The following is a 27,752-nucleotide window of genomic DNA, read 5'->3' as shown; positions in this document are numbered from 1 at the left end:
ATTCATTGATTCGTGTCTAGTTCACTAAACGATAACAGATATCATAAGTGCCAATTTATAAAGGAAATCATGTCATAACCATTCAGTGTTTCCAATCACTCCTACATGCTGGGCATGTGGCAACAGGAGCTGTTCCTAGCCATTGGTCGATGCATTGCTTGTGGAAATTGACTCCACAGCGAGCCTTGCACCAAACCAGCTCTTCAAGAGATTCATAATCATTCTTCTTATCGTCGTCATCGCCACTGTCGTCGCTTTCTTCTTCATCCCGGTCCTTGGCTTGCGAAGGATGGAAATCACACAAACAAATACCACATTCTCCTTCAATCTCACGGCGATTGAGCTGGGATGTTTCATCCCCACTGGCCATGCTACCCGTTCTACCAAATATGCGAGTCACAGTTGGTATGATCACTGGTCGTGGGCTCGAAATAGAAGCAGCGCTTGTTTGACGACTGGCTTGGGACAGGGCTGGTCGAGGTACGGTGCCTGCTGACTGATTGGTAGAAGATTCTGTCACATCCCTTCTCGATGATTCGCGAACGCGAGGTACTGGAGCATTTTCGCTCGATTCGCTTCCCCTGCCAGAATTGACGACTGCTCTTGTATTTCTACCCTCATCACGGCGAAGGTTCGCAGCGATCGGTGGGCTAGATTGAGCAGCCGTCAGTCGCCTGATGCCTCTCTTAGGCTCACATAGTTGTTGCTGAACAACGGCAATTCTCTCCTCCATATCCGCCTCGGCAGAGTCCGGCATCATTCGAGATGATGTTTTCACTGGCCGTGTATATGCGGGAGCAACCTGCGAATCGAGATATGCACTGACTTGTGTTTTCCAACGCTGTATGAGATCTGAAGCTTGGTTCTGGTGGAACCTAGTGCATAAAACATGTGGTGCAATATCTTCCAGCAGGTCATCGATGTTCCGAGCGGCTTGAAGTTCTTTGGTACCCTCGTTGAGTAGCATCAATGCCAAGCGGCGACCGTGCACATTTGTGCGGGCGTGATATCGATGGCCTTGTGAATGAGCGTAGCCGACACACCATGGCTCTTTCTCCGGCGCGAGTCCGATGATCTCAGATAAAGGAGCCGTGGGCGCAGTTGTGACATGGGAATATCGGGAAGGCATCATAGATTCATAGAATTTCGAGATGGTCGATTGAGATTTACTGCTGGGGGGAAGGGGTTCTATTTGATTACTTCGTGGCATCTGGAGCAGAAGTAGTTGTATTAATTGCGTCAGACTTGCACGTTGAGCCACGGAAGTATCCTAGTCTGGTCTGTCCCAATCGCGTGGCGCAGACCCCCAGAATAGAATCCAGACAGCACTAAAGCAGCCAAAGTATTGAATGAGAGATGTCCGAGGTCGGAAACCAATGAGCATCGACACAGAGGTTGGCTGAAGAGTCATCTTAGGGCTGTGCGGATGGGAAAAAAGTGATTATCCAGCCATTTGATAGCCTCGGACGTCTTCATAGGCGACTTTAGTCATGCGCAGGAATTAGCCTTAGCACTCTTTTCCTCATTGGCTAAATACGAGCCAACTGAGAGTCTACATCCAGGCACACCCGTGAAGGCCTAGACCATGCATCTAGAAGGCAGACAGATTTGCTATGCAATGGGCAATAGGCCGAACTATACGCACCTGTGCCTGTTAGGACCCAACAATATGGAAAGCCTATGGTTCACAGTATGCGAGCTAAAGGCTCAACTATCCAAGATAGTCAATTCTTACTATGAGAGTCCGGTTAAGTGGAACTCTGCATGTGGGTTGGGTGATGCCAGCAACACTCCGCAAGTCCTTGATGGGCCAGGTAGCATTACTGGCGTAGACCTCATCTCTTCCATACACATTCCGCCCCCGTTATTGAACGCGACGGGGCTGAAGGAGCCCAGCACATTTTGTGACAATCACCTCCCGAATACTCTGTACAAGGATCGGTGGTATAAGATACTGCGGTTCCGGGCTGTGAGGTCTAAACCCCCAATTCTCCAGCCTATATCTTCAAGACAATTCCTCGGAAGATGTGATGCAGTGAGATACTTTCTCAGACTGTGGGACCAGTAGAGGAACTCCTTGAGAATATCACTCGAAGAGACGGCAGACTACCTAGGTATACATGCCAGCGGCGCTGACGTTCAATCCAGAAAAAAATGGGTCTGGGTAATCAACCTTATATGCTGGGAGATCGGATGATTATAACTCCCAGTCTCTTCAGCACTGTCTACTAGATCGTTTATTATAACGCTATAGTTCTCGCTAAACTCTCTTATCTTGCCTTTTACCTACGAATCTTCGTGTCTAGGGAATTTCGCATCCTGATATAGGGGTGTATAGGGTATACGGGTGCCTACTAGCTTAGGAGTATGCTCTAAGTCTTTTTAATATATAGGCCTTTTACGAAGAACTGGAATCTATTATTACCCAGTTATTATACGAGTCAGAATATCGTATTCTCGATAATTAGCGCGTTTAATCTTATCACGGATATAATAATTATAGCGTTGCCGGTTCGCTTTATCTAGTAATTATAGATAACTATAGTAACTAAGATAGCCTTAGTTAGTATCTTTAGCTTAGGTATCTTATAAGTGTTACCTTTTATTATACCTCACTTTTAAATACTAATGTAAGTGTAGTATTTCGTCTATTACTATTATCCGAATCCGTGTTCTCATAATAGTTGATTTTAACGATCTTTCCTACTCTATGATTTAGGCTGCCTTCTAGAGTATTACCGAGCCCGCGCTTACTATTACAAACTCATACGCGCTAATACTCCGGCCTATCTATAAGGCTGCTTTCCTATCCCTATTTGGTAGTGCGAAGGATGCATACTCTACACAGCCGGCGAGTGGTCCTATACTAAGCAAAAGTACTAATTCGAGACGGATGAATGGTATAGATAAGATGGATAGTGAATATCCCCTTACACGATTGCACGGAGATATAAGGTCGGTAGATAAAGGATCTTTAAACGATTAATTATAAGATGATCGCTTATAGGATATATGTAGACTTCCGCACGCACCGGAATTAGGTCGAATATCCCGACCCGGCACCGGACCCAGGTTAGGTCCGGTGCCAAACCCCCCGACCCGGGCCCACACCGGACCTAACGTTAGGTTCACCGGATAACCTAATAAAAACCCAATTAGACCTAACTTTTGTGACGATCGTGGACAGGAAACTGAGTCACGTGATTTTGACTGTCGCAGAGTGGGTCCGAGGTTTGTGAAGTTTGCAACTCAAAGACTCTCCAAAACTCGGCGATAGTGAGTTTCCTTTCCTCTTTTCCTTTCTTTCTCTGTCTTAGTATTTTTCGTTAAATTACACTCTTTCATTAAAGATCTAGCTCGTAACATAATACTAAGACCACTCTTTAATTTCTTAAGACGGTATAGCTATACGGATTATTATTATAATTAATCCCGGCTCCGCCTTATCTCTACTTTCCGCCTTTTAGTACTAACCTTTAATCCCGATTAGATCCCGAACCCCGACTAAAAACTAGATCTACTTATTAAGATAGTAGGTACCTAACGAACCGAAGATCGTAGTAAGTAATAAGCTACTATAAATAACTCTAATAAAGAACCTAAAGAGGAGAATATTCCTTAACCGATAACCCCGATTAATAATACGATCTAACTTAAAGACACTAAAGAAGAGGAAGGTAATATTAGAGAAGGTTCCTTTATATATATATATCTATAGAGGACTCCTACTAAGGATCACTTTATAGAACTAGCGAGGGTATATAAATAACTTAAAAAGAAAGTTTCTTTCCTCTAAGCCGATAAGATTAACCTAAAGCTCCGCTTAGAATAAGTAATATAGAAATAAGATAAAGCTATTACTTATAGAGACCTTACTATCTATAAATAAAGAGACTTTATCTTTTATCTTATTAATATATAGTAGAGTATATTAACTATAGAGACTTCTACTTATAAGACTACTAAGATATCTAACGCTTTAATACTTAGTAATAGAAAGAAAGTCTAATTTAAGACTTAGGAAACTATTATCTATTAAAAACTAAAAGCTAATATAGATTATTATCCCTTACCTATCTACTATAAACTCTATATATAGAGTCGCTATAAAGGAAAGGCTTAGCTATATATTACTCCTTAGATAAATACTAACTCTATAAACCCTTATACTAATATAAATAATATAATTAACTATCTATAAAGCGTATTTATAAACCTAAATCGATAAGCGGAGGTATATACTATATACTATAAGCTTAAGATAAAGCCTAAGGAGAGTTTTATTAATTTCCTTATAGAATTTATATAGTTAGTAGAGGAAACTATTATTATAAAAGAAAATAAGAAGCGTAATTTATACTTAAAGCTTCCTTACCTTCTTTAAGGATAAGTTATATAGATAGTTAACTTAGATAATATACTATTTAAAACCTTTACTTAGTATTATTAAAGTATATTATATAAAATTAATTTATAATAGGAAGCTAAGTCGAACTAAACTAGAATTTTAACTACCGGAAGTAAAAATACTACGACTATTATAGCTACTTAGTCTTAGGGAACCTATATTAAGCGAAAATCGAGTACTATTATAACCGGATTAATAACCGCTACTAAGCGAGAGACGTTAATAAAGGAAGGATAATATTTCTATTATAAAAAGTAAGGATATATAACTCGTAAATATCTAAAAAAGAAGGTAAACCTAGCTATAACTACTATAAAGGTTATACCTATTACTAATAAGATCGAAGCTCTTAAATTAGATACTAACTAGGGAAAAGCTTATATTTAGGATAAGTCTCCCTCCTAAGCGGTAATACTATATTACTTTATTTATTAAATTTATAGAAGCTAATAAATAGTCTTAGGAATAATTTAGTTTTTAATATATAATTAATATATAATAAATAATCTTTTTATATTTCTACTCTAGATAATATAGGAGCTAATAGTTATATATTTATAAATAAAATAATAATCCTACTATTAGGTAAGTATTTTAGAATCTAAGTTAAATAGTTACTAAAGGAATATCTAGTAAAAGATTTTAATAGAAAACTTATAACGCCTATTATATATATTACCTTTCTCTCTTTTATCGTTAATAGGAGGGTTTTATATTAAGCCCTAATACTTATAGCTAATCTTAGATAGTATAATATAATTCTCGGGAGAATATAGTTCGTTATATATAATATCCTACTAGATTATAAGCGATATTAGATAATCTAGTCTAAAGAGAGATCTATCTTTAATAAAGTAGTAAGTAAGATTATAGTACTAATACTAAAGATTATCCTTTAGCCGGATAGGAACCTCGACTAAATTTATTAGATAGATATAGATCGGAGAGATAGATTACTCGATAAAGATATTAAAAAGAGAGCTACTAAATAGTCTACTTCCTAATTAGAGAGAAGGAAGGAACTAGAACTATTAGTATTAACTACTATTAATATTTATATAATTAGTAGATCTATATTTAATAGGTATAAAGTCCGACGATAAATAGGTATAAAGGATATCGAAATCTTTCTAACCTCTCTTAACGACTTAGATCGTACTTTTAATATAAAAAAGAAAGCTACTAGAATAGAGAAGGACGATAATCTTAAAATCTCTAAGATTCTCTAAAAACTACTAAAGGAGTACTATAATCTAGTATCTATATTTTCGAAGAGATAATCTAATAAACTTCCTTCCTATTGTCTAAGTATAGATTATAATATAATCCTAGAAGAAAAGGCTAGATCTAGATACTATCTACTTTATAAACTTTCTATTAAGGAATTATAAGTAGTAAAGAAATATATTATAGAAAATCTTAATAAAGGCTTTATTATATCTAGTTTATCTCTATATATATCTCTAATACTAATAGCGAAGAAACTTAGTAGAGGTTTATATTTCTATATAGACTTTAGGAAACTAAATAGTATTATAAAGAAAGACTATTACCTATTATCTCTAATTAATAAGATATTATAATAAATTAGTAAGATAAAGTTTTTTATAAAGCTTAATATCTAATAAAGGTTCTATTAGATCTATCTAACTCGAGCTACTAAGGAACTAATTATATTCCGAACTCGTTATAGATCTTTTAAATATAAGGTAATACCGTTTAGGTTAACTAATAGACCTATAACTTTTTAGAGGTTTATAAATAATATACTATATAAATATTTAGATAAATATACTATAGTATTTATTAATAATATTCTAATCTATAGTAAAAATCTTAAGAACTACCGGAAGTATATATAGGAGATATTAAATCGCCTCTAAAAAGTAGGACTTTAAGTAGTACTATATAAGTACGAGTTTAGAGTCTAGAAAACTAAGTTCTTAGGCTTTATTATTAGTATTAAAGGAATTAAAATTAATCTAGAAAAGATTAGCGTTATAAAAGACTAGAAAATCCCTACTACTATTAAAGGGATTTAGTCTTTCCTTAGTTTCTCTAATTTTTACCGAAGATTTATTCTAAAATATAGTAAGGTTATAAAGCCTCTTTACTATCTAACTAGATAAGATATTTAGTTTAAATAGATACCGCTATATAAAGAAGCTTTTAATAAACTAAAGAAGCTACTAATAACGGCTCTAATCTTATAGTACTATAATCTAGCGTAATCTACCTAAATCGAGACTAATACCTCTAATAATATCCTCGGAGGTATCTTAATATAATATTATAAAGATAGTTTCTAGTATTCTATTATCTTCTTCTTAAAGTTAATATAGTCCGCGGAATTTAACTATAAAGTATATAATAAAGAGTTACTTATAATTATATAAACCTTATAGGAGTAGCGCGTAGAGTTAGAAGGTCTTACTTAAGGGAATCGTTTCGGAATCCTTACGGACTATTAGTTCCTAGAGTATTTTATAATAGTAAGATATCTAAATTAATAATAGATTTAATAGAGTGAATTCCTCTCTTAATTCTATTTCGTAATTAAATATCGTCCTAAGAAGCGAAACGTTATCGCTAACGCTCTCTTAAGGAAGGATATACTATATAAAGATAGAAGTAAGTTCGTTATTCTACTTCCTTATAATTATCTTAAGGAAGATATCTATCTTACCTCGTTAGCGCTAATATAGATAGCTATAAAAGAGATCGTTAACTATATAAAATAAATAAACTATATAGATATAGATCTTAAAGAGTTAAGATAAAAGGTATAAAAAGGAGAGAATCTTTACTAGTAGTTAGAGGAAAGACTTTTACTATTTAATAATAAGTTAGAAGTACTTAATTAGGAGGATCTATATATTTAGTTATTAGATAAAGTCTATTACTAGTCTTTAGTCGCCTATCTAGGCGTTAAGAAGATAAAGAAGCTAGTCTCCGCTTATTATTATTAGTCTAGATAGGCTAATAATATATAATAATACGTAAATAACTATCTAATTTATAAAAAGATAAAGTTATAAAAGAATAAAATACCTAGACTTCTCTATCCTTTACCTATCCCTAATTAACTCTAGTAATATATTTTAATAGATTTTATTATTTCTAAAAGATTAATATAACTTTAATATAGTATTTATAGTCGTAGACTATCTAAGTAAACGACTAATCTTAATTTCTTATTATAAAAATATAAATATATAGTAGATAGCCTAACTCTTTATAGACTACGTTATTTATATTTTAGGAATACTAAAGACTATTATATTAGATTAAGATAGATAGTTTATCTCTAAGTTCTAGATAGAGTTCTATTAAATACTAAGAATTAAGAGAAAACTATTAACTATATACTATCCCTAAACTAATAGCTAGAGTAAGATTATAAATTAGTATATAGCTTAGTATTTTTATCTATATATAGAACTAAATTAAGATAATTAGTTAGAGGTTCTACCTATAATTAATTTTATAGTATCTATTCTACTATAAGATATTACTAAGAAATCTCTATTCTTTATAGAGAGGGGGTATAAGCCTATAATAACCTTTAACTAAAAAGATCCTAAGTATATCTCTACTAATAAACGAGGTATAGTAAATATACTTTTATAACTATAAGATATATAGTCCGAGACGAAGAAGTAGATTAATAAGTCCTAGAAACTCTAGATCTAATAAGTAAATAAATATCGTTAAGAAGAGGATTTTAGGGTAGAAGATCGAGTTTTTATTATAATAAAGGATTAGTTACCTAATAGACTAAGTTAGAAGTTATCTTACTTTATAAGTAGACTATATATAATTATAAAGAAAGTTAGGAATTTATATAAGTTAGATCTCCTAGGATCGATAAAGATATACCCTATTTTCTATCCTAATAAACTATATAAAGCGTCGAAAACTAAGCTATTATAAGGGTAATATAAAGATCTAATACTACCTATTACGATAAATAAAACTAACGAATAGGAAGTTAGTAAGATCTTAGATACTTATATATATTATAGGAAGCTTTAGTATTAGGTAGAGTAGGTAGGATATAATATAGACCTATAGTAGTATCTAGTAGGTAATCTAAAAAACGTACCGGAAAAGGTTAAGGAATTCTATAAAAAATATCCTATAAAGCCCGGACCCTTAGTACGTCTATACTACTAGATTAAAGCTATAGAAGGCGAGAAGTTATTATAGGATTATAAAGATAACGATAAGCTAGCATTTAGAGACTAAATGTAATTTAGATAGGGGAGTATATGACGATCGTGGATAGGAAACTGAGTCACGTGATTTTAACTATCGCAGAGTAGGTCCGAGGTTTGTGAAGTTTGTAACTTAAAGACTCTCTAAAACTCGGCGATAGTGAGTTTCCTTTCCTCTTTTCCTTTCTTTCTCTGTCTTAGTATTTTTCGTTGAATTGCACTCTTTCATTAAAGATCTGGCTCGTAACAACTTTTGCATAATTCTCTATATAAAGTGCCTTACTTATCTAAATTGACCACTATAATTTTTCCTTATTTTGGTCATATTAAGAAAGACTTTAATATTTAGTAGTATAGTAAGTTAAACTTAATAAAATATCCTTATTTATTAGTATTTAAGGTCTAGTAATATATTAATTACTTAATAGAATATAAAATTTCTTATAAAATAATGCTATAATTGGTAGGGTTAGAAAACTTATATGTTTAAGTGGTAGGAATATATATTTATAATATATAGTTCTAGTGTAGTCTTTCTAATACTAAAGAAATAATTAGAATAAGTAAATCCGTAAGGTACATCCGCCGTGTTCCCGCCTCTTCCCCGCAACCAATTATATTCAGACCTAACCATGAACACCAAACGAAAAGGTACTGAATGTGATGGCACACCCAAGAGAAAAACAACCCGTCATCGTGCTACCCTTGCATGCGAAGAGTGTCGAGCACGCAAGAGAAGATGCGATAGAGTTACGCCAGCATGCGGCGGCTACGTGAAGCGCATTACTGTTTGTATCTATGCTTCTAAAATTCAGGCTGAGGCGTGGCGGGATAGGTGGGTTCCATCGGAAAGAGGGTTGAGCAAGCAGCTTATTTTTCTCATAGTATGATACAAAATTTAAGGACTGGTTTGGAAGATCTTGAGAAAGGAGAGAAAACACCCACAGCATCTGAAAAGCATACTCTTTCCATTCATGCCACCCAGCGCGCAGATGATTGCAAGTATAACCCAGACCCCGGTAACATCTAACACACGCCACCTAGGAAAGACTTGGTGCCAGTACCCAGATGCCAATTCCCATTACAACACCGAGAATGGTGAGAGAGCTTGGTCCATGAATAGGAATAGCGTTGCTAGTAGATGTCGTAGATGTCGAGTTGTCGCAATGGAAATTGTCGGTCCCGCTCGTCAAACGACCCATCCTCTGGAGCTCAATGAAAGGTGTACAATCAAAAGCAGTAGAGTTGCGTGATGGAGTTACACTAAAATAGTTCAAGACAGAAGGAGCAGGTTGGCTGTTTGACGAGCCGTTTTGCTGGGCGACAAAGGCATCACTGTTCCTTGGGGTAAGTTTTCATGACCATTCCATGGCTGTAACTGAAGGAGCAATACGTACAAAAATCCATTCCCTACATTGACATTATTAAGAGCAATGGACGAGATATTCGTTGGCCAGTACCAAGTTTGAATGGTTTTGCCTTGCTTGTCGGAACCGTATGCCGAGCTCAGGTTTAGATCGGGGGCATTGGTGATGTAGAGTTCGAAGCCACCTGTCCAATTTACGGCACTGGGCGGGAGTGTGATACTTTTGAGAGGACGTGTCATCCATTCGTGACCGGCGTCTAGATAGCGGAGATCATCGAACGGAATGTCTAGTTCAGTGGTAGAAAGGTTGTATCCTAACACTAGAGTATCAACCCTCAGTGTCTGAACCTGTTTGCTACGCTTAAGCTCTGTAATATCACCAGAGAGTGTGAGTTCCCTGATTGTCATTTCTGTTGTCGAAGAGCCTCCTAGTGTGATAGAGGGAACAGTAGAGATTGAGAGCGCACTCGAAACTGTGAATCCAATGGCAACGTTTCTGATGTTTGGGAATGGGCCTTCAATCCTCGCATTGGTTATATTGATCGGATTATCAGTTAAACTATCGAGCGAGGCGATCTTCATCGGCTTAATATTCAGAATTGACGTGTTGCGCAGGCTTGTGTGCTGAAGCGTCTCAATATTTGGGGAACCCCCGAGAAATAGTGTGGAGAATCCAGGCTCGTGATGTCTAAGTAGGTGAGATCTAGCGCATCGTCCCCTATAGTAAGCATATAGACGGATGCGAGATTTGGAAAGGTGATGTTCGTTATTCGAGAGTAACTGGTTCCAAGTACGATTCTGTGAGCTTTCTTCAGAGATGAACTAGACAGCGTGTAATAGGGCTGGATCTGATATTCGCCCCAGTCCAAATTGGGTTCAGTGAGAAGGCCGTTGATCACTTCGACGCCGTCAAGATTGATGTGGTGAACCGAGACATTTCCAGAAAATGGACCGATAGTCACATCGCCAGTGATGTGTCGGCAGTTTTGACGAACTTCGTCAGCATCAGCCACGGAATTGATCTGAACCGAGCTGCAATTGACAGCGAGGACATCTGGTGACAACATAAGTCAACATAAGTCTAGGTGCTGGGAAAGGAGAAAGAAGCGAAGTTCAACTCACGAGAGCAGCATAGAGACGCGACTAGCAGTGCTGCGATAGCCGAAATCCGGGGAAAACCGAGCATATTGCAGATAGTGGAGCTGCCGGTGCCAAAATTATAGATCAGCGTAAAAAGCAACAGCACCACCTTGAGCGCATGGCCATATATAGGAACAAACTTCTAGCCCCTGAAAAAAGGTGGAAAACACGAGCGCCCTGTGAACTGCTTTAGTCTACATTGAACCTAGGTATATATCCCTAGGGCCAATAGAGAATAGTGTAAGATCACCTGATAGCCCCGTTTGGACCGTTTGCCAGGAGATCTGATTGGGGTAATAGTGCCCGAGCCCTTGGCAGCTTACTATGTCTTGGATTTGTGTTGCCTCTAACCCACTTTTACACAGTAATAGAAAAAACACCGTTTTTGACCCTTCCTGTTGACAACCCCTGGCCGCTATGCCCCTTCGCACTGGGGTGTTTTCGTCGAAGACAATGGACTCTTCAGAGTAGATTACAGATCCGATTACCTCTCCACGGCCCCAGAGAATTATCAAGTCTCTTTAACCACACGGCGGTTCCCAGTGCTGGTCGCAAGGAGCCATTGATATGCCCTGTACTTCGTATGTGAAACCATTGTTACAACAGTATTTTACTATAGATTACATCTCACCAGGGTCAAGTGACCTGAGAACATCTGTATCACACGGTTGTTGCATGAATTGATTGTGCCCACCGCAACCTGACCAAACGCTTGGACGTTTTAGACCGCTACTCCCAGGCGCCTACTCTCGAGAAAGGGGTTCTTCAACGATTGGAACTATTATCTTCAATAAATCAACGCCAACCATTTGGTTCAATTAGTACATATAGTAAACCTCAAGCTGACTGCATAATGTTGTTAGACATAGTATAAATATCAAACCACGGAGCAATCCCTGGATCAGAGCCTGCTAGAGATAAGGTAAGGAATGTTCTTGGCCTCGTAGAGATCTTTGTGCTCAGACTTGATAATATCCGCGCCCTAAATGACGTGTCAGCTTTCTTTGTACTGGAATCCCGGAAACTTGGCACTGACCTTTTCGCCAATCATATAGACTGAATTTTGAATACGACAATCAGGGATCACAGGAATGACAGAAGCATCTGCAATCCTCAGATTGCGCACTCCATGAACTCGCAACTTTGAGTCAACAACACCCTGGTGAATACTCTTTGACAGACGTGCCGTACCGCATGGATCTAGAAAGTCAATTATTAAATTCGTTTCGGAAAATTTGAAGGGGTCATCATACGGAATCCAGTCTGGCTGCGATCCAGAACAGCCCGGTTCATATCTTCGTCGGAATGAAGGGGCATCTTCCAGGGGTATTCGGAGACAACAATGTCCTTGAATCCAGCACCCTTGGTCAAAAGATCATATGTCCAGCGCACTCCCTCCCTCATCGCCAGGATGTCCAAGTCATTGCCAAAGAAGTTGAGGTTGATGTTGGGCTGAACCTGTGCGTTCGAGCTGTTCAAAGTAACTTCACCCTCGGAAAGAGGCCGCAGCAGATCAACGATGATGGTCATGTAGCTACCCTTTTCAGGCATAGGGAAATGCCATTGGAATGCGGTGCTGAACAGGCTAACAAAGTCCAGCTCAAAGTGAGGTTGGCCTGCTGGGCCAAAAGGATCAAGTCCTCCGTTGGCGGCCTTAGCCTCGCGGTAGGCAGGGTAGTTCTCCAGACGTTCGTCAATCCGAGGGAAGCCCACGAGTTCCAGGAACCCGGAGCTCACAGGACCAGTCTTGTCATTCTGATAAGTGGACAAGGCTTTATCATTCGTAGGTCCGGGGCGGAGCACATGCTCGTCCAAACTGTACCCATCCTTGACCTGAAGAACGAAAGGCACGATTGGGTGATCAAGAAGATGCTGGCCGACATGAGGGGATTCCACGATGGGCGTGATTCCGTGTTTGGCAAATTCCGCTGCTGGGCCGATGCCGCTGAGCATGAGAAGTTTAGGAGTCTCAAAGACACCCTGAGACAAGATAACTTCTCGGCTGGCGTAGACGCTAATCTCCTGGTCAAGATTATCGCTTATCACAGTGACACCGAAGCAGACACGCGTGGCATGATCGATGATCAGCTTTTTCGAGCGGACGCCATAGAGGATTGTAACGTTAGGCTTGTCCTTCAGGTAAAGGTAGCTACCCTGGCGCTCTCCCTGGTAAATGGTGTCGACACAGTGGGTGAGACCCTTCATCTCACCAGAGTAGATGTCCTCTGTCAGCGGTTGGCCTTTGGAAACCCAGGCCTCAGTGAGCGCATCACGTAACGGTTTTATCTCCGGCACCAAGTCGGCATGGGAAATCTGCACAGGGCCTCCGGTTCCAATCTTGTTCAGGTCGGCCGGATACACCTTTTCATCGTCGTGGTAGGTCGCGCACTTGCGTAGGTACTCCACGCAGGAATCCCAGTTCCAGTCGCGGCCACCGAAGGCCTCCCAGTCGTCAAAGGTAGGTTTTGAGCCAGGAATCCAGGTAAAATAGTTGGCGCATGAACTACCACCAAGGGCCTTTCCTCGAGTGTTGGGCTTTTCAACGCGCTCGTAGTCCTCGCGCTTGATCATGGTTGTTTTGTATGACCAGTCATACTTGCTTCCACGGAGAGTGAAAGCTTTCGACGGGGTGGTAATCTGTTCGATTTGATCGGGGTTGGGGATGCCCGCTTCGACCACCAGAATGCGGACGTCAGGGTTCTCAGCAAGGCGACCAGCAATTGCATTGCCGGCGGTACCACCACCGACAATGATGAAGTCGTATTCAGAGCCGTTGGAAACAAAGGCCATTGCGGTTGGAAAGAGAATCGCTGAAAAAAGGATTTCTTCAATGTCGTTGTGACTGTCTATGTGGTGTGGATGCAAAGAGCAGCAACCAACGAGGCATCGCGTCAGTTTTATATACACTCTTCATGGCAATAATTCAGAACGGACTTGCCGATTGTACCGGGTTGCAAGGAATATTACGCTAGAGTGACACTTGAAGCTTGAACCGGTAGGGCTGATGGGGCTTGCATGCTAGTTGGAGGTGTTCTAGAAGGTCAGCTCTGCCAAATGACGATTCATTTTTGACCCCTCATGAGGGGAAGCCCGTTCCCCGCACGGGTGGTTGTGTGGCCGGCAATAACTCGGTCATGACTCGGTCACCGCCCAGGAAAAAGCAAGCTTTGAAGTAAATTGGAGCATGTTGTGACATACAGGTCATTTTGACTGTATCCGTGGATATGATATTAGAGCTATTCCCGATGATTCGTGTTGTTGCTTTTCCCCCTCATGAATGAGACATTTCAAATCCTTTGGTTTCGTTTCTACTCACGTCACAATGTGATGGCCTTGTCTCCGACACGATTTGGAGTCTCCGTTACGGGGGATAGTTTCAAGGTCTTGATGGACTGTTGAAATGTAGCCAAATAAAAGCCAGGCGGTTTCCCGTTTGCCGAAAGGTAGACCATTCGTATCATATCCATCGAGCATTTCGAACAAACAATCTCCAATGCCGAATCATACCTTTACGTTGGCAGAAGGTACCGTGCCAAAGATATCAAAACTACGTGGAAATTCTGACACCAAAAAGGCCAACCGATTGCAGAACCATCCGTCAGCACCACACTACCTACCTTTGGCGGCGGCGGCCTCACGACACTAGGTGATACGCTTCTCATTGAGACACTCGCGCATTTTAGTCGCGAACGTATCCCTGAAAGGTCCCGGATCCTTTAATCTGCTTTGCGAAAGAGTCAAAACGTCCTAACATTAAACAGAGTTGTCCATGCTAAAGCCGCGGGTGCTTGGGGAGAATTTGAGGTTACCAATAACATTTCTTCCCTCACGTCGGCCAAGTTCCTCAATGGTGTTGGCAAGAAAACCCCCGTTCTATTCCGTCTGAGCACCACCGGCGGTGAAAAGGGAAGTGCAGACACTGTCCGCGACGTGCGAGGCTTTTCTGTCAAGTTCTTCACCGAGGAAGGCAATCATGATATTGTAGGAAACCACATTGTAAGTGTTCACCCTTGACTCTCACGCTTCCATTCTGATGTCCCTCAAGCCGGTGTTCTTTGTTCGCGATCCTATTAGGTTTCCATCTCTCAACAGAAGCCATAAGAGACATCCAGCTACCAACCGACCGGATTGGACCATGGTGAGTGCTAAATAATGCTGTTACATCGCCGATGAAGCTAACCGTTTAGTTCTGGGATTTCCACACGAATCAACCGGAGAGTGTCCATGCTTTGATGCACCTTTTTGGCTCTCGGGGTATTCCTGATTCCGTTCGTCGAGTGACTGGCTTCGGTGTACATACTTTCAAAATGGTCTCAACTGGTGGTAGCTTCCGTTACTGCAAGTTCCACTTCCGGCCAACGCAGAAGATCACACACTTCTCTTGCCAGGAAGCTATTCGTATGGCTGGCGCAAATGCAGATTTCCACAATCAGGATCTATGGGATGCGATCGCTCGGGGAGACTTACCGGTCTGGAAGCTTTATGTGCAGGTCATGGAGCCCGAGCAGGCTGAAACCTACGGCCGGGCTCTGTTTGATATCACAAAAGTTTGGCCCCATAAGGACTTCCCCTTGATCGAAGTCGGCCAAATGACTCTTAACAAGAACGTGAGTACTCCTTATCTCATACACAAAGCAAGTGCTAACATTATCCCCAGCCGGAAAATTATTTTGCTGAGATCGAGCAAGCGGCGTTCTCACCTTCCAACATGGTGCCTGGGATTGCAATGACCCCTGATCCAAGTAAGTCTAAAACACTGTTGTCGCCAAATAATGACAGCAAGCTAATCATTTTAATCCGTACAGTGTTGCAGGCGCGCATGTTCGCTTACCCCGATGCTCAAAGATACCGCCTGGGAGTGAACTACACTCAGCTTCCTCCAAACCGTGCAATCTGCCCTGTATATGCCCCATTCGAGCGTGACGGCATGGGAACTTTCACCCGGAACTATGGCGGTGATCCGAACTATGTACGGAGCTCACTAACCCCTGGCGTGCCCAGCCAAACTGTTTCTGACGTACGGCACACCGAGCGCATCGCAAATAACGCCGTTCTCGGCCAGAATGAAATTCTAGTTGATGATGAGGACTTCATTCAGCCGCGCGATCTATGGAACAAAGTTTTCGATGAGACCGAGAGAAGGCAGTGGGTGTCAAATGTGTCGGAGACTTTGGAAGACATGCCTGATCAACTCAAAGATGCTGTCAGAGCTATGTTCAGCAAGGTCGATTCTCGTATTGGTCAACTGTTAGACGACAAGGGTAAGAACAATTCACGTCTTTAAGACTTTGATTCAGTGTCTTCGGGAGCTTGATTCGATTTCCGGAACCGGTTACAGTCGCAATTTGGGATTTGTTGGCTTGATGCTCTCCACTTAATCTTCATGGCCTTAGCTGCGAAGTGTTTCTGATAATAACTGGCCTTTCACATTTTTCCACTCAACATCAATTGCTATATTTCTCACCTATTCACAGCCTTCGTGATTATTGATTGGTATTTTCATAACGAATACCAAGCTCGGATTATATTTGAGTGTTGTGTCTCTGCTTGAGATTGTGATTCATCATATTGCTCTCGCCATTTGGATGATTTATCAGGAGGTTTTCATGTCTACCTAGGTAGGTAGCGTTGATTTTTGAGTCTATGGGTGTAAATGTATATACGTAAATATAGAAGTATATTGCTTTTCTATTCTATCTACGGAGTACTCCGTACAGAGGGAAGGCCTTTCTGTGGCTTTGGATGAACATTGAGGTCGGCGTAATGTTGAGCTGACGTACTGTTCGTCCGTCGGTCCAATGTCCATTCGATATCCCGCTTTCAACAGGTAGTTAATGTAGTTAACATTCATCTGTAATATTGCCCAATCAATTTGGTACCGGCTGAGAGCCTGGGCAGTTCTTTATGATGACCAATGTTAGCTACCTCGTGCTGTAAGTATTCCCCTGCAACGAGCTTCGGGGGTAATTATCCGCTATGCTTTGAAGAATGTTTGAAAAGATACGAAAAAAGAACACTAGGAAGATGGATAAAAGGTGTGTAAAAAGCGAGAGAAAGGCTGTCAAGAAGGTAATGTTCAACTGTGTCGCCGGACTTTCTAGATGGGATGTACACAGATGCATACCAGCTCCTCTGTATAGTAGAGCAGGTATTTGGTCGGCGTTAGGCTAATTCGGACTGGGGTTAGGTAGTTTTACTATGGGACCTGCACCACATTGTAGTCAACTGGAGATGGCGCCTTTGATTGGTTCAAATGGCAAAATAGAAGCAAACGAGCGCAAGATAGCATATTTTAGCCTCGCTAACGAAAGCCAGGTTACATCTATGAGAGCGGCACGAAGTGATTTCATACAAACCAGTCGCCGCCCTGAGTATAATATACAACTCGAGCTGGCTCATCAACGGGAGGACTAGCGGGCCAAGTACACAGCTTGGTTCATCATATTTATACGAAGCGTTCGCCTCCTTGAGACCGTAACAAGATTATATATGGTCCCAAGTGTTTCCAAAAGATTAAAGGACGCGAAAATGCGTTATCTTCCATGACCCGCGAACAGCTCGAGTAAACTACCTTTTTAATGACAAGTAAAAGTCAAAGTTTGAGAATTCAGATGTCATACAGTAGAGGTGTGCCAGAAATCAGTTTCACGTTCCAGAATCGAAGTTGACTTTAATCTCACTTCCACCATAAGCCTCATGCACATATACTCACATCCAAGAATCAACTGAGACGATATCACCTTATACTCACTTCATCAGATCAAGGTATATTGGTAAGAGCCTTATGAAGTCACAAGAAGTCAATGGACAAAGACAAACACAGCTGATATCTTAGAAAAGGCTGACTCTCAATGATCCCAGGCCATAGCAGCCAAAGAGGTAGGTCATATGAGCTTACATCACTCAATGGCTCAAAAAGAAGATTGTGTTAACAGTTTAACAGCAAAATGGAACTAGGAGAGGCAAAAGAAGCCCCGGCTTCAATCATCGAACATCCGCCCAACGGGCCGGAAACCGAAATCAAATACCCCGACCCAGTATATGGCGCCTTCGGGGAGACAGAGAATGGACCACTCTTCTGGGCGAAACGGGCGCAGGAAGCCCCATGGGGGAGGTGCTTTAACGCACTGCATACAAAAGGCAGTCTGCTTCACCGTATGGTAGGCATGACTTTGTTGCGGGAGCCAATGCTGCAGAGGAACTCGAAAAACAACAAGCGCAAAACGGTCGACGGGGAGGCCTTCAATGGCCAGATTGCACAGTTTTTATATACGGCCGAGGCGTTATTAGCTCACGCTGTGGGGGAAAGGCTTCCTACCGACCAGGCTTGCACAAGCTGCAAAAAGCGCAATGGAAAATTCGTTTCATGCGTTTTGGTTCCTGGGCAGTCACACTGCACCAATTGCTTATGGCCGAATCAAACGGACCGCTGCAAGTTTGAGACAAGCACCGAATGTGTCCCAAATCGATGTACCAAGACACGGAAAAGGAAAATCGAGAACAAACCACACGAGGGGGGTATGCAGGCGAAGAAACGCCGAGATTTAGGTGAACTGGACATCATTATCACCAGTATGGAGTGGATCGTATGCCACCAGAGAGAAGTACTCGAGGCCGGGGAGGAACAGCTACGCAAGATGAAGGCATATCGTCAGCAGACCGCGGAGGAGCCAGACTTTTGAATCACTTATGATATAGGAAAAGCAAAATAGAACGAGTTGATGCCATCATCACCATGAGACCCAGCCATAACTGTCGGTAGGATTGTAGTCGTTGTAGCCTAGGCGAGCAGTTAAATCTTGTGAAGAGTTGGGGGAGACTGGGGAAGAGTTGAGAAAAACTTGGGAAGAGTTGTGAAAGCACACCCGACATATTACTAATACTCTAGGGAAGGTTTAGAAGAGCCGGTATAGTGTTGCCGTTTAAGCTGCGGGGCCTATGCACACATCCATGGATTACTTATGTATATACCAGGTAGTATTCCGTACCTCTGACGATTTACAGCTTCCATCCTTTTCAAGTTCTCACTCGATCATTTTATCCGCAAAGGCACCTTCAACAGCTTTACAACTTTCCATCATAGGCGTACGTTCCACGATAGGGAGCAAAATGTCTGGCCAGGAACAGAATGATAATAAGGAAGGCGCCATCGTGGCTGATAACGGTGATGGGATTCTAACCTCTGGTTCTGTACACCCTTTTCGCTCTTCAGTCCTCCATCAATCCAATCCAATGCTGCCGACTCGAGCACTCGCCATACAAGCCCGACGTTGTGACTCTTCATCGGATTCTACGAACTCAACGTTATCGTCGATCGGTTTGGACTCTATCTCCACGTCGTCCGCAGAACTATCATCCGCATCGTCACCCGAATCCTGGGCTGACTGCTTCAAACAAGCCACTCTTGACACCAAATCTAATACTCTCATCAACCCGTCCGTACAGTTGATCAAGAAGGCCATCCAATCGATCCAAGACGCTCAGGTACCGAGTTCAACCATGAATCCAAACTATCTATACGTACGGAACCTCGATGCAAACATTGTGAGCCAGATCCTAGGAGAGGAGCTATCCTTTCATGGAGTTAGGATGACTCTTGACCACCGGCAACATCAAATGATTCTCAAAATTATGCCATACGTACAACTCGAGCAAATTGCTTCCTTTTTCGCATTGCACATCACCCATGAGATGGAGAAAATGGGCCTCTTCATGGAACAAGGTGACTGGATTGCACGGGGATCAGGGAGGGTCTTTGGTGTCTCGTCTATAAAGGAGCCAGATTACTCCTTCTATCCGGACAATGTTTTCGACTCAAAGGGCGGGGGCATGAAATACCCGACACTCACTCTTGAAGTTGGGGTTTCAGAATCATATAGACAACTACAGGGAGATTCCCAATGGTGGGCTGCCAACACTTCCGGTCGTTGCTCTCAAGTCTTCCTCATCAAGGTCAGACGACGACCGGTTTGGAGAGTAGACTTCGAGGTCTGGAGGCGGGTGCCAAACCCTCTTTCTGGCCCAAGAACTCGAGCCCGTCCCGAAACCGTTTTCCAGCCTTGTCAGCACGCCTTCCTTGAGAATGGTGTAGTTCACGGGGCGCCACTCATACTAGATTTTGAGATGATGATGGGTCGCCCTCCGACAGGCTCTAGGGAGCGTGATATTGTGTTTGGCTCAGCAAATCTTACATTGATCGGAACTGAGGTCTGTCGTTGAGCATTTTATTTATGTATTTTTGCTTTACTCCCTTTTTTCAATTCTGTCTATTACTACAATAATATTAAAGTAATGCCTCTCTTTTTCGCTTTCATTATTAGTGATATGATTTTCAAGTTATAGTTTAGGCTATCAGTATTTTTCTTTTCTAATAATATTATAGGCAAGTGGAATCATGATCTCTACGCTGTAAATTCAAGATAATATGGATAAATTGTGTTGTTGCTATGTGAATCAATGATTGTAATTGGAAGAGAAGAAATGCTGTAAGCTTTCCCTTACGCGCAGCGGGAACGAAGATCCTCCACATCTTCTTTGATACTGTTTGACTTGAATGTGACGGCGTCGGTGGTGGACTTCACACGCGACGCGGTGTGGATCGTCTCCTGAAGAGAGTTTCGGATACGGACGACGTCGTTGCGCCGAACAGGCAAGGTTTGGTCAGCGCGGGACTGGACATCCTGCAGGGCGGTCGAGGCGCTTTCTGCTGCGGATTCGTGGTCGGCAATGGCGGCGGCCTGGCGTTCCTGGAGGATTGATAGCTGATGTAGCTTGGTAGCCAAGCTATCAAGACCTGCCATCATCTCAGCTCGAAGGTGCGTAGCGGACGCGGACGAAGACACAGTGGTCACCATACCCCCATAGACTCCAGCGTTAGGCACGCTGACTGGCTGACTCTGGCCGTGGTGGAGGATCGTACACTTCCCACCCTTTCCACCGTACATGCAGTTACCACAAGACTTGGGAAATCCGGGCTCATCAACAACCACACACAGAGGAAAGATTCCTCGCCCCGCCAGGCAGTGGTCATAACGCACAGCTGTCTCAAGTCTCACCATCTGAACAAAAACTGCCTCAACATTGTGGACGTTTGATCCTAGGTCCTCGTTCCAGCGCTCAGGCTGAAGGCCCATTGTAGGTCGGACAACTGGCTCGCGTATCTTCACCTGAAGTATCAGGAACTTGACGAACACGGACTTGACAAGGTCCCCTTCCTTCACAACAGACCAAGGTAGACGTGCGATATACTGCGCCCAAGGTCCAGGTCCAGGAACCGGATCGCCTGGCTTCAGGATCGGCAGGCTAGAGGGAATGCCGGGGACACTATAGAACTAAATCCTAATCAGTCTAGCTCTAATCACAGTTAATCAGATTGATAATCTTACCTTCCAGGATTCATGTTGCCTGAGTTCATCGATGCGTTAAGAGTCAAAGTATCTTGGCTTAGATGAGCCGATGGATTCGGGTGTACAGTGGAGAGGAAAGGAGGAGTGGGGATGAAAGGAGGAAGAGAAAGAAAAAAGAAAGTCGGATTGAAGTACTTCAACGTGATAGCAGCACCTCAATAACAATGCGTCAATAACAATGCCTCAATAACAATGCGTCAATAACAATGCCTCAATAACAATGCGTCAATAACAATGCGTCAATAACAATGCCTCAATAACAATGCCTCAATAACAATGCCGTTCAATCTACTTGTTTTCTCTCCTTTTTAAATGTTATTGTTTTTCCTGCTAGAACGGAAACGGAGATATCAGACATGTACCTAATTTCAAAGTTATTATATATACGTACATAGGTAGCCACAATGGATCGAGCCTTCAACTTTGGAAATTAGCTACAACGCTTGTTATGTTTATCTCGACACTATAAAAAAACAAAAAAAAAAACAAAAATTGAATTCACCGAAACCTTATTAATAATATGTGAAGTAAAGCAAAAGAAAATCGCTTGCTCTTGAAGACCATTTCCACTCCACAAACATTTCAGAGCCGCTTCATACTTTCGATCAACGCATCACGGTCGTCAGGATTGGTATCTCGAATATCCGCCCCAAGGATCATACCCGCCTGTAGATTACGAGACTCATTGGCTGAATCCTCAAAGGTCTTGTTCGTAACAAACTCATCAGGCAGCTCACATCCCGAGACACAACGAGCGAGGGTCTTGAGGGTGGACTTATTCAAATATTCACCACCGGACGGCCAGAATCTTCGAGCCTCCACCTTTTCAGTTATATCACTGAGTTTCATTCGCTTGGCGTTGAGGTAGGAGATTAGGAAACGGAAATAGAGGTATCTTCGGCGAGGGCGATTCTCAGAAAGGAAACTCAAACGGCGTTCATCAAGGTGCTATGTAACTATTAGCCTGTACTCTTCTATTTTAAGCGGAATAGACCGACCTTAACCTTGATGATTTCCCCTGTCTCTCTCTTGTAAACAAAGTTTTCGTTCTTCGACTCGTCCAACACAACACATCTCCACGTGGTTGGCTCAGTTATCGCGCTAGGAATTGGAATGACAGCAATTATGCCTTGGTCTAGTAGGGATTCAATGGGCTTGTATAGTAACAATGCTATTAGAATTTTCGTTAGCTCATTCTCTTCTTAAACGAAAAGGGTATTTTTACCATTGCGTGGATCAGAGAGCACACCGTCCTGAACTCCGAAAATATGAGACACTTCTGCTTGGCTCAAGGAGTTAGGCACCAGATGAGCTGCCTTGACTGAAGGGGCGGGTAGGAAAAATCCGAGAACGTGACAGAAAGATGTCTCTCCCACATTCTCGGTCGGCAAGGCGTAGTATCGATTTACTTCCTTCTTGAATGTTTTCTGGTCGAAGGCGTTTTTCTGAATCTTTGCAGCCGCGCCCATAACACGTGGAATAATGGTATCCACGTATGCCCTCTCAACAAGCCCATCATCTAAGGGCCCGGCGATCCTTCTGCGCTTGACCTCCACTTCTAAGTCTTCCTCGATCAATGTCGGTTGGCGCTTAAGCACATCGAGAGTCTGCGTGGTTGTTCGGAATCTTCTCAAGACAGGATCGATCTCTCTCTGGAACGCATCAGAACTGAGAAGCTCTGCAGACAAAATCTCATCAAAGCCCTGTTTGATGCAACGAATATACTCCGTCTCGTCCTCAAGCGCAGCGATTTTAACGTCAAGAAAGTTCGATGTGGTTGACTGCAACGACTCTTGCGAAACTTGAGAAAGCTTTGATGAATTGCTGATGGATCTCTCCTGATGACCACGCAAATCCTGACGGCGCTTTGCTGGCATCAGAGAAGAAATTCTCTCGGGAACTGGGAAAGGGATTCTATCTGACATGTTGAATGATAGAATAAATGGTGATTAAAGAGGATATTGATTAATGAAAGCAAAGACAGAAAGCAGAGAAAGAAGAAGAAGAGAGGGTAGAATAGAAAGAGAGTTGTCAATGATTTCAGAACCAGGTCAGTGCCATGTTCTCTTCCTAGTGTGCTCTTCCTATTACGGTCACATCTCATTAATTTGTACCTCAAATTTTTGTAAACCTTGGTAATTTGTAAGTAATTTATGCCCCCAGACTTTTTACATAGTTAACAATGCCAAGTCCCCCTAATTAGGCCTAGCTCCCCTCACCTTTCCAAACTTTTCTTTACAAACTGGTCTTCAAGGCCTACCGCCCACGTGACTACAGCTATTCCACTCAGTTCATTGGCCAAACAATCTCTTCCGCCTTTCAAGTCCATATTCTGCCGTTTTTATACACCCCTAAAATGATATTATATAGTGCAAAAATCAGCCTTACATAACCCAAAAATTATTAAAGGGAATAAGTAACGATAATACATAGCCTCGCGGGTATAAAATAGAAAAGGACCTTACTTTAGGTCACGGGCGAGCTAAACCGTTAAGTAGGAGCCCTCGCCAAGCTTCCGGATAACCTTATACTAGCGGTTAAAGACGTCGCCGAGAACGACTAGATGATAACTTGATAGAGATGATCCTGTACGACTACTCATAAAAAGGAGTGGACTGGAAAATCTTATATTGAGTTGCGTGGAGAGAGAAAAGGAAGAAGAAGGAAAGCTAGCTAGACTAATGTACTAGGAGATCACGTGTTCGCAACATAACTACCTAGGCGGTAATCCTCCATCTACTCATAGGGTAATATAATGGTTTTAAATCTCCGTTCCTTATGTATTAGGGCCCTTGATGGCGGAATGGAAGGTGAGATACTTATGGCTCGATGGAGCTGCGTTTAAGAGCCGCGCGGAATGTTTTATAAGATGGTCCCTGAACACAAGGCTCGGAGCTTATTACGGAACACGCGTCATGGCGCGTGTTGATTTTATTTCTAGCGGTCGCGTGTCATGGGGTGAAACTAGGTGTTTATCACTCTATCTATAGTGCACTCACCCTTATCACCCCCGCGACCGTAAAGCGGCACCCATCTATTTCTCGCCTAATATGCGCTGAACTACTTTTAGGATTATGTTTAATGTTTCTCTCCACTCCTAAGTCAACTACATACGACCATAGGGCATGGAAAACAGGGCTTCCCGTCCGCTTAGCCGTACCTAAGCCACACGCCGGTGAGTTAGTAGTTAAGTAGGTGACCACCAACGAATCCTCACTGTTATATGTTTTTGTTTTTTTGCCGTCTCAAATATGTTATGAAAGGAAGTGTGTGTAAAAATCTATAGTGTAGTTAGTCTATTTAGCTGGATTAGGTGGCCAATCGTAGCCCTAGTAGGTGGCTAGTGCTATGATATGGTTTCCGGATAAATCTTACCCTTAGACCTCCGCACCAGCCCGCAAAGCCCAAAGCCCAACCCGCCCCAACCCGCAAATGGGCTGGGCTTTGGGCCCGGTCTCTAGGCCTATCGGTGGCTATGGGCCTAGGGTAGAAGCCCACTAGGCTTTTATAGGGGCCTAATAGGCTTCAAACAATACAAATATACTAGTTCTTAGTAGATATATAAGTAATATATATTTTTCTAGTATTTCTAGGTATTTAGATTACCCCCTAAATTGACTATAGGTGCCTAAATTAACTGAATTGACTAAATTAACTGAATTGACTAAATTAACTGAATTAACTAAATTATATTAGGACCGGCGTACTAGCGGGTCCTAGTAGGTAATATAGAACTAGAGTGAAGGAATAGTAGGGTACTAGTATATTTATAAACTAATCGCTAAAGAGCTAAGTTCCCCTAGTAGTCTCTATATAGATAACCTTTAGCGGGTCACGGGACTAGGTCACCTAACCCGGTAGGACTTAGTCTCCCTAGTGTAGTCTCTAGCGGGGGGTTATACTACCCCTACTAGGTTACGGGTTCTAGGTCATAGGACTAGGCGGGATCTAGCCTATAAGGCACTCTCCTAGTAGAGGGTCGTAATATTTCCCCCCTCCTTAAAGAGTTACGTCCTTATAGCTAAGGGTCGGGGGTCGAGGGTCTCTTATAGTTAAGGTAGGGAGGGTTCGAAAATAGTATATATATCTAGCTATCTAAAAGAGGGTAATTTATCTTTATAGTAGAAGGTATAGTTAGACTCGGAGCTTTAAGCGTTATCTCTCTTCGTCGCGTATAATCTAAGTTCTTTATATATTTTTCACTTATCTCTCTTCGAGTTATAGCTTTCTTCTTCCTACACTTCTTTATTCTTTCGCTGTTAAGGCAAGTGGGCCTGACACCACTGCAAAACGTAGGAAGTAATGGTAAGGTAGAGCGTTTACTAAAAGAGCCACTATGACGACCAACTGGTCGTCATGTTAGGTTACCAACCTAAATACCCGATATGTACTATAAGATATGCGCACCGTATTCGTACTCCGTACGTTGGGTTGTAACATTATCTCCCCTCTTTCTGATGCCTTGACCCCGAGGTATAAGGAAAGCATAGAATATCTATAGGCAGCTTGAACGGTATGATTACCGTGCTGATAAGATATCGGTGTGTGTATTTTAAGTTGTAGACCCCTAAGTGTATATCTAGATCTAGCGCGGGGCTATTTCTATGATATTCCTTGTAAAGACCGTAGACTCGAATTTGATATTGATTTAATATCTGTATGTCTCGAACCTAGGGTCTCCGAAGTTAGTCGTCATATTATTAAGGTAAGTGGGCCTGACACCACTACAAAACGTAGGAAGTAATGGTAAGGTAGAGCGTTTACTAAAAGAGCCACTATGACGACCAACTAGTTGTCATATCAGGTTACTAACCTAAATACCCGATATATGCTATAAGATATGCGTACCGTATTCGTACTCCGTACGTTAGGTTGTAACATTCGCTATAGCTTTTTCGTCGTTTCGCTTTTCTTCTTATAGCTTTTTATCGTCTCGCTTTTCTTACTATAGGTTATTTCGACTTATTATAGTAGCTTCTTTTCCTCCGGTCGCGAGTATAATATATACCTTTATTAATAATTATATCCCTCCGGCTATTATCTCCCCTACTAACCCTATAAGTACGTAGTATTAATATTATATAGACTATCTTAGATATAATCTAGGGTATATATATATCCCTCTATCTAGCGAGATTAATATTAATACTCCCTAATATAACTATTATATAAGGAAGCGGTAGTCTTATATAATAGTAAGTATAGATCTCCGCTTATATTAGTAGTTATTAACGTTCCTTAGGTCGATTCTAGGCTTAATACTTAAGCTAATATTTATATTTTAGCGCTTTATACTACCTCTATATAGAATATATCGTTCTTTACGATTATATAGGGATTTTAAGATATATAGAATACTTTAACTTAAGATATCTATATAGATATAGTTATACTTTTTAGTTCTTTTTATATTATACTTTTTTTATCTCTTTTACTTTCTTTACCTTTTTTAATATAGATTTTATTAATAAATTAAATTATAAATTAGCTTTAGACGCTTTCTTAGACTAAGTTATATATATAGCGGTAAGAATATAGGTATATTTTAGAGGTTACTTATCTAATATAGGTAGTTATTATATTATACTTTTAAAGAGTATTAGCTATATTACTTTTTATTTTATTTTTTAGTAATAAACTCCTATATATTCTTATTATATATCTATAGTCTTTTTAGGATATTTTTTATCCGCTTTTTATTTTTACTAATATTCTAGATCCTCTCTTAACCTATCTATAGTATATATTAGTATAGCTAATTATTTTCTAGAGGTCTATTTAGTAGTTAGCTATTAGATTTAGCGTTCTTAACTTTACTCCGGTCTTTCTAACCTTCTTAGAATATATCTAGCGGTAGATCCTAGATTATATTAACTTCTTCTTTATAGATCTTTCTTAATATATTATATACTCTAGCTATTCTTTTTTTTATTATAGTAGCTCTTAAATACTAATATATCTTCTACGTTTTCTTTTAGCTCTTAAGTATTTTCTTTATACTTATATCTTCTCTATTTAATAAGATATTTAGCGCTTTTATAGTTATTAGTAAGGATCTTTTTAATCTCCTATTTAGATTAGTTATCTACTAATATAGGATTAGACTACTTTTAAACTTTTAGCGGATCTCTATAGTATAGCTTTAGTATTAAAGTATATTATATAGAGTAGATCTTATAATATCTTAGTATAAGGATTAATTAGTATATTTATTA

The 27,752-nt window shown here is 41.0% G+C and overlaps 11 protein-coding genes across 11 annotated transcripts; 6 read left to right on the top strand and 5 right to left on the bottom strand.

Moving 5' to 3' along the window:
• Positions 1–82: 82 nt before the first annotated feature.
• Positions 83–1,132, bottom strand: N7457_000118 (uncharacterized protein; the record flags this gene model as incomplete). Its single annotated transcript, XM_057171186.1, has 1 exon — positions 83–1,132. The coding sequence occupies one exon, from the start codon at positions 1,130–1,132 to the stop codon at positions 83–85; it is 1,050 nt and encodes a 349-aa protein (XP_057035089.1).
• Positions 1,133–2,394: 1,262 nt separating this feature from the next.
• On the top strand, positions 2,395–2,953 carry N7457_000117 (uncharacterized protein; the record flags this gene model as incomplete). The annotated part of the gene is made up of 2 exons (XM_057171185.1): positions 2,395–2,511; positions 2,732–2,953. Coding segments are annotated over 2 exons (339 nt in total), but the record flags the coding sequence as incomplete, so codon positions are not given.
• Positions 2,954–9,257: 6,304 nt separating this feature from the next.
• On the top strand, positions 9,258–9,655 carry N7457_000116 (Zn(II)2Cys6 transcription factor domain-containing protein; the record flags this gene model as incomplete). Its single annotated transcript, XM_057171184.1, has 2 exons — positions 9,258–9,460; positions 9,529–9,655. The coding sequence occupies 2 exons, from the start codon at positions 9,258–9,260 to the stop codon at positions 9,653–9,655; spliced, it is 330 nt and encodes a 109-aa protein (XP_057035087.1).
• Positions 9,656–9,665: 10 nt separating this feature from the next.
• Positions 9,666–10,573, bottom strand: N7457_000115 (uncharacterized protein; the record flags this gene model as incomplete). Its single annotated transcript, XM_057171183.1, has 2 exons — positions 9,666–9,960; positions 10,023–10,573. The coding sequence occupies 2 exons, from the start codon at positions 10,571–10,573 to the stop codon at positions 9,666–9,668; spliced, it is 846 nt and encodes a 281-aa protein (XP_057035086.1).
• A 102-nt stretch (positions 10,574–10,675) lies between these two features.
• N7457_000114 (uncharacterized protein) lies at positions 10,676–11,052 on the top strand (the record flags this gene model as incomplete). The annotated part of the gene is made up of 2 exons (XM_057171182.1): positions 10,676–10,683; positions 10,818–11,052. The coding sequence occupies 2 exons, from the start codon at positions 10,676–10,678 to the stop codon at positions 11,050–11,052; spliced, it is 243 nt and encodes an 80-aa protein (XP_057035085.1).
• Positions 11,053–12,032: 980 nt separating this feature from the next.
• Positions 12,033–13,921, bottom strand: N7457_000113 (GMC family oxidoreductase; the record flags this gene model as incomplete). The annotated part of the gene is made up of 3 exons (XM_057171181.1): positions 12,033–12,113; positions 12,168–12,331; positions 12,385–13,921. The coding sequence occupies 3 exons, from the start codon at positions 13,919–13,921 to the stop codon at positions 12,033–12,035; spliced, it is 1,782 nt and encodes a 593-aa protein (XP_057035084.1).
• A 703-nt stretch (positions 13,922–14,624) lies between these two features.
• N7457_000112 (catalase) lies at positions 14,625–16,415 on the top strand (the record flags this gene model as incomplete). Its single annotated transcript, XM_057171180.1, has 7 exons — positions 14,625–14,655; positions 14,706–14,835; positions 14,893–15,127; positions 15,177–15,269; positions 15,319–15,738; positions 15,789–15,873; positions 15,937–16,415. 7 exons carry the CDS (start codon positions 14,625–14,627, stop codon positions 16,413–16,415), a joined length of 1,473 nt encoding a protein of 490 aa, XP_057035083.1.
• A 1,663-nt stretch (positions 16,416–18,078) lies between these two features.
• N7457_000111 (DUF3716 domain-containing protein) lies at positions 18,079–18,813 on the top strand (the record flags this gene model as incomplete). Its single annotated transcript, XM_057171179.1, has 1 exon — positions 18,079–18,813. The coding sequence occupies one exon, from the start codon at positions 18,079–18,081 to the stop codon at positions 18,811–18,813; it is 735 nt and encodes a 244-aa protein (XP_057035082.1).
• A 427-nt stretch (positions 18,814–19,240) lies between these two features.
• Positions 19,241–20,350, top strand: N7457_000110 (uncharacterized protein; the record flags this gene model as incomplete). The annotated part of the gene is made up of 1 exon (XM_057171178.1): positions 19,241–20,350. One exon carries the CDS (start codon positions 19,241–19,243, stop codon positions 20,348–20,350), a length of 1,110 nt encoding a protein of 369 aa, XP_057035081.1.
• Positions 20,351–20,628: 278 nt separating this feature from the next.
• Positions 20,629–21,530, bottom strand: N7457_000109 (DUF3716 domain-containing protein; the record flags this gene model as incomplete). The annotated part of the gene is made up of 2 exons (XM_057171177.1): positions 20,629–21,454; positions 21,517–21,530. The coding sequence occupies 2 exons, from the start codon at positions 21,528–21,530 to the stop codon at positions 20,629–20,631; spliced, it is 840 nt and encodes a 279-aa protein (XP_057035080.1).
• Positions 21,531–22,119: 589 nt separating this feature from the next.
• On the bottom strand, positions 22,120–23,462 carry N7457_000108 (HNH endonuclease signature motif containing protein; the record flags this gene model as incomplete). Its single annotated transcript, XM_057171176.1, has 3 exons — positions 22,120–22,485; positions 22,536–22,708; positions 22,763–23,462. 3 exons carry the CDS (start codon positions 23,460–23,462, stop codon positions 22,120–22,122), a joined length of 1,239 nt encoding a protein of 412 aa, XP_057035079.1.
• Between the last annotated feature and the right edge of the window lie 4,290 nt (positions 23,463–27,752).

Source organism: Penicillium paradoxum, assembly GCF_028828445.1.
Source record: "Penicillium paradoxum strain IBT 22861 chromosome Unknown utg000002l_segment0_segment0, whole genome shotgun sequence".
Taxonomy (NCBI): domain Eukaryota; kingdom Fungi; phylum Ascomycota; class Eurotiomycetes; order Eurotiales; family Aspergillaceae; genus Penicillium; species Penicillium paradoxum.
This window is presented reverse-complemented; position numbering and strand designations above follow the sequence as displayed.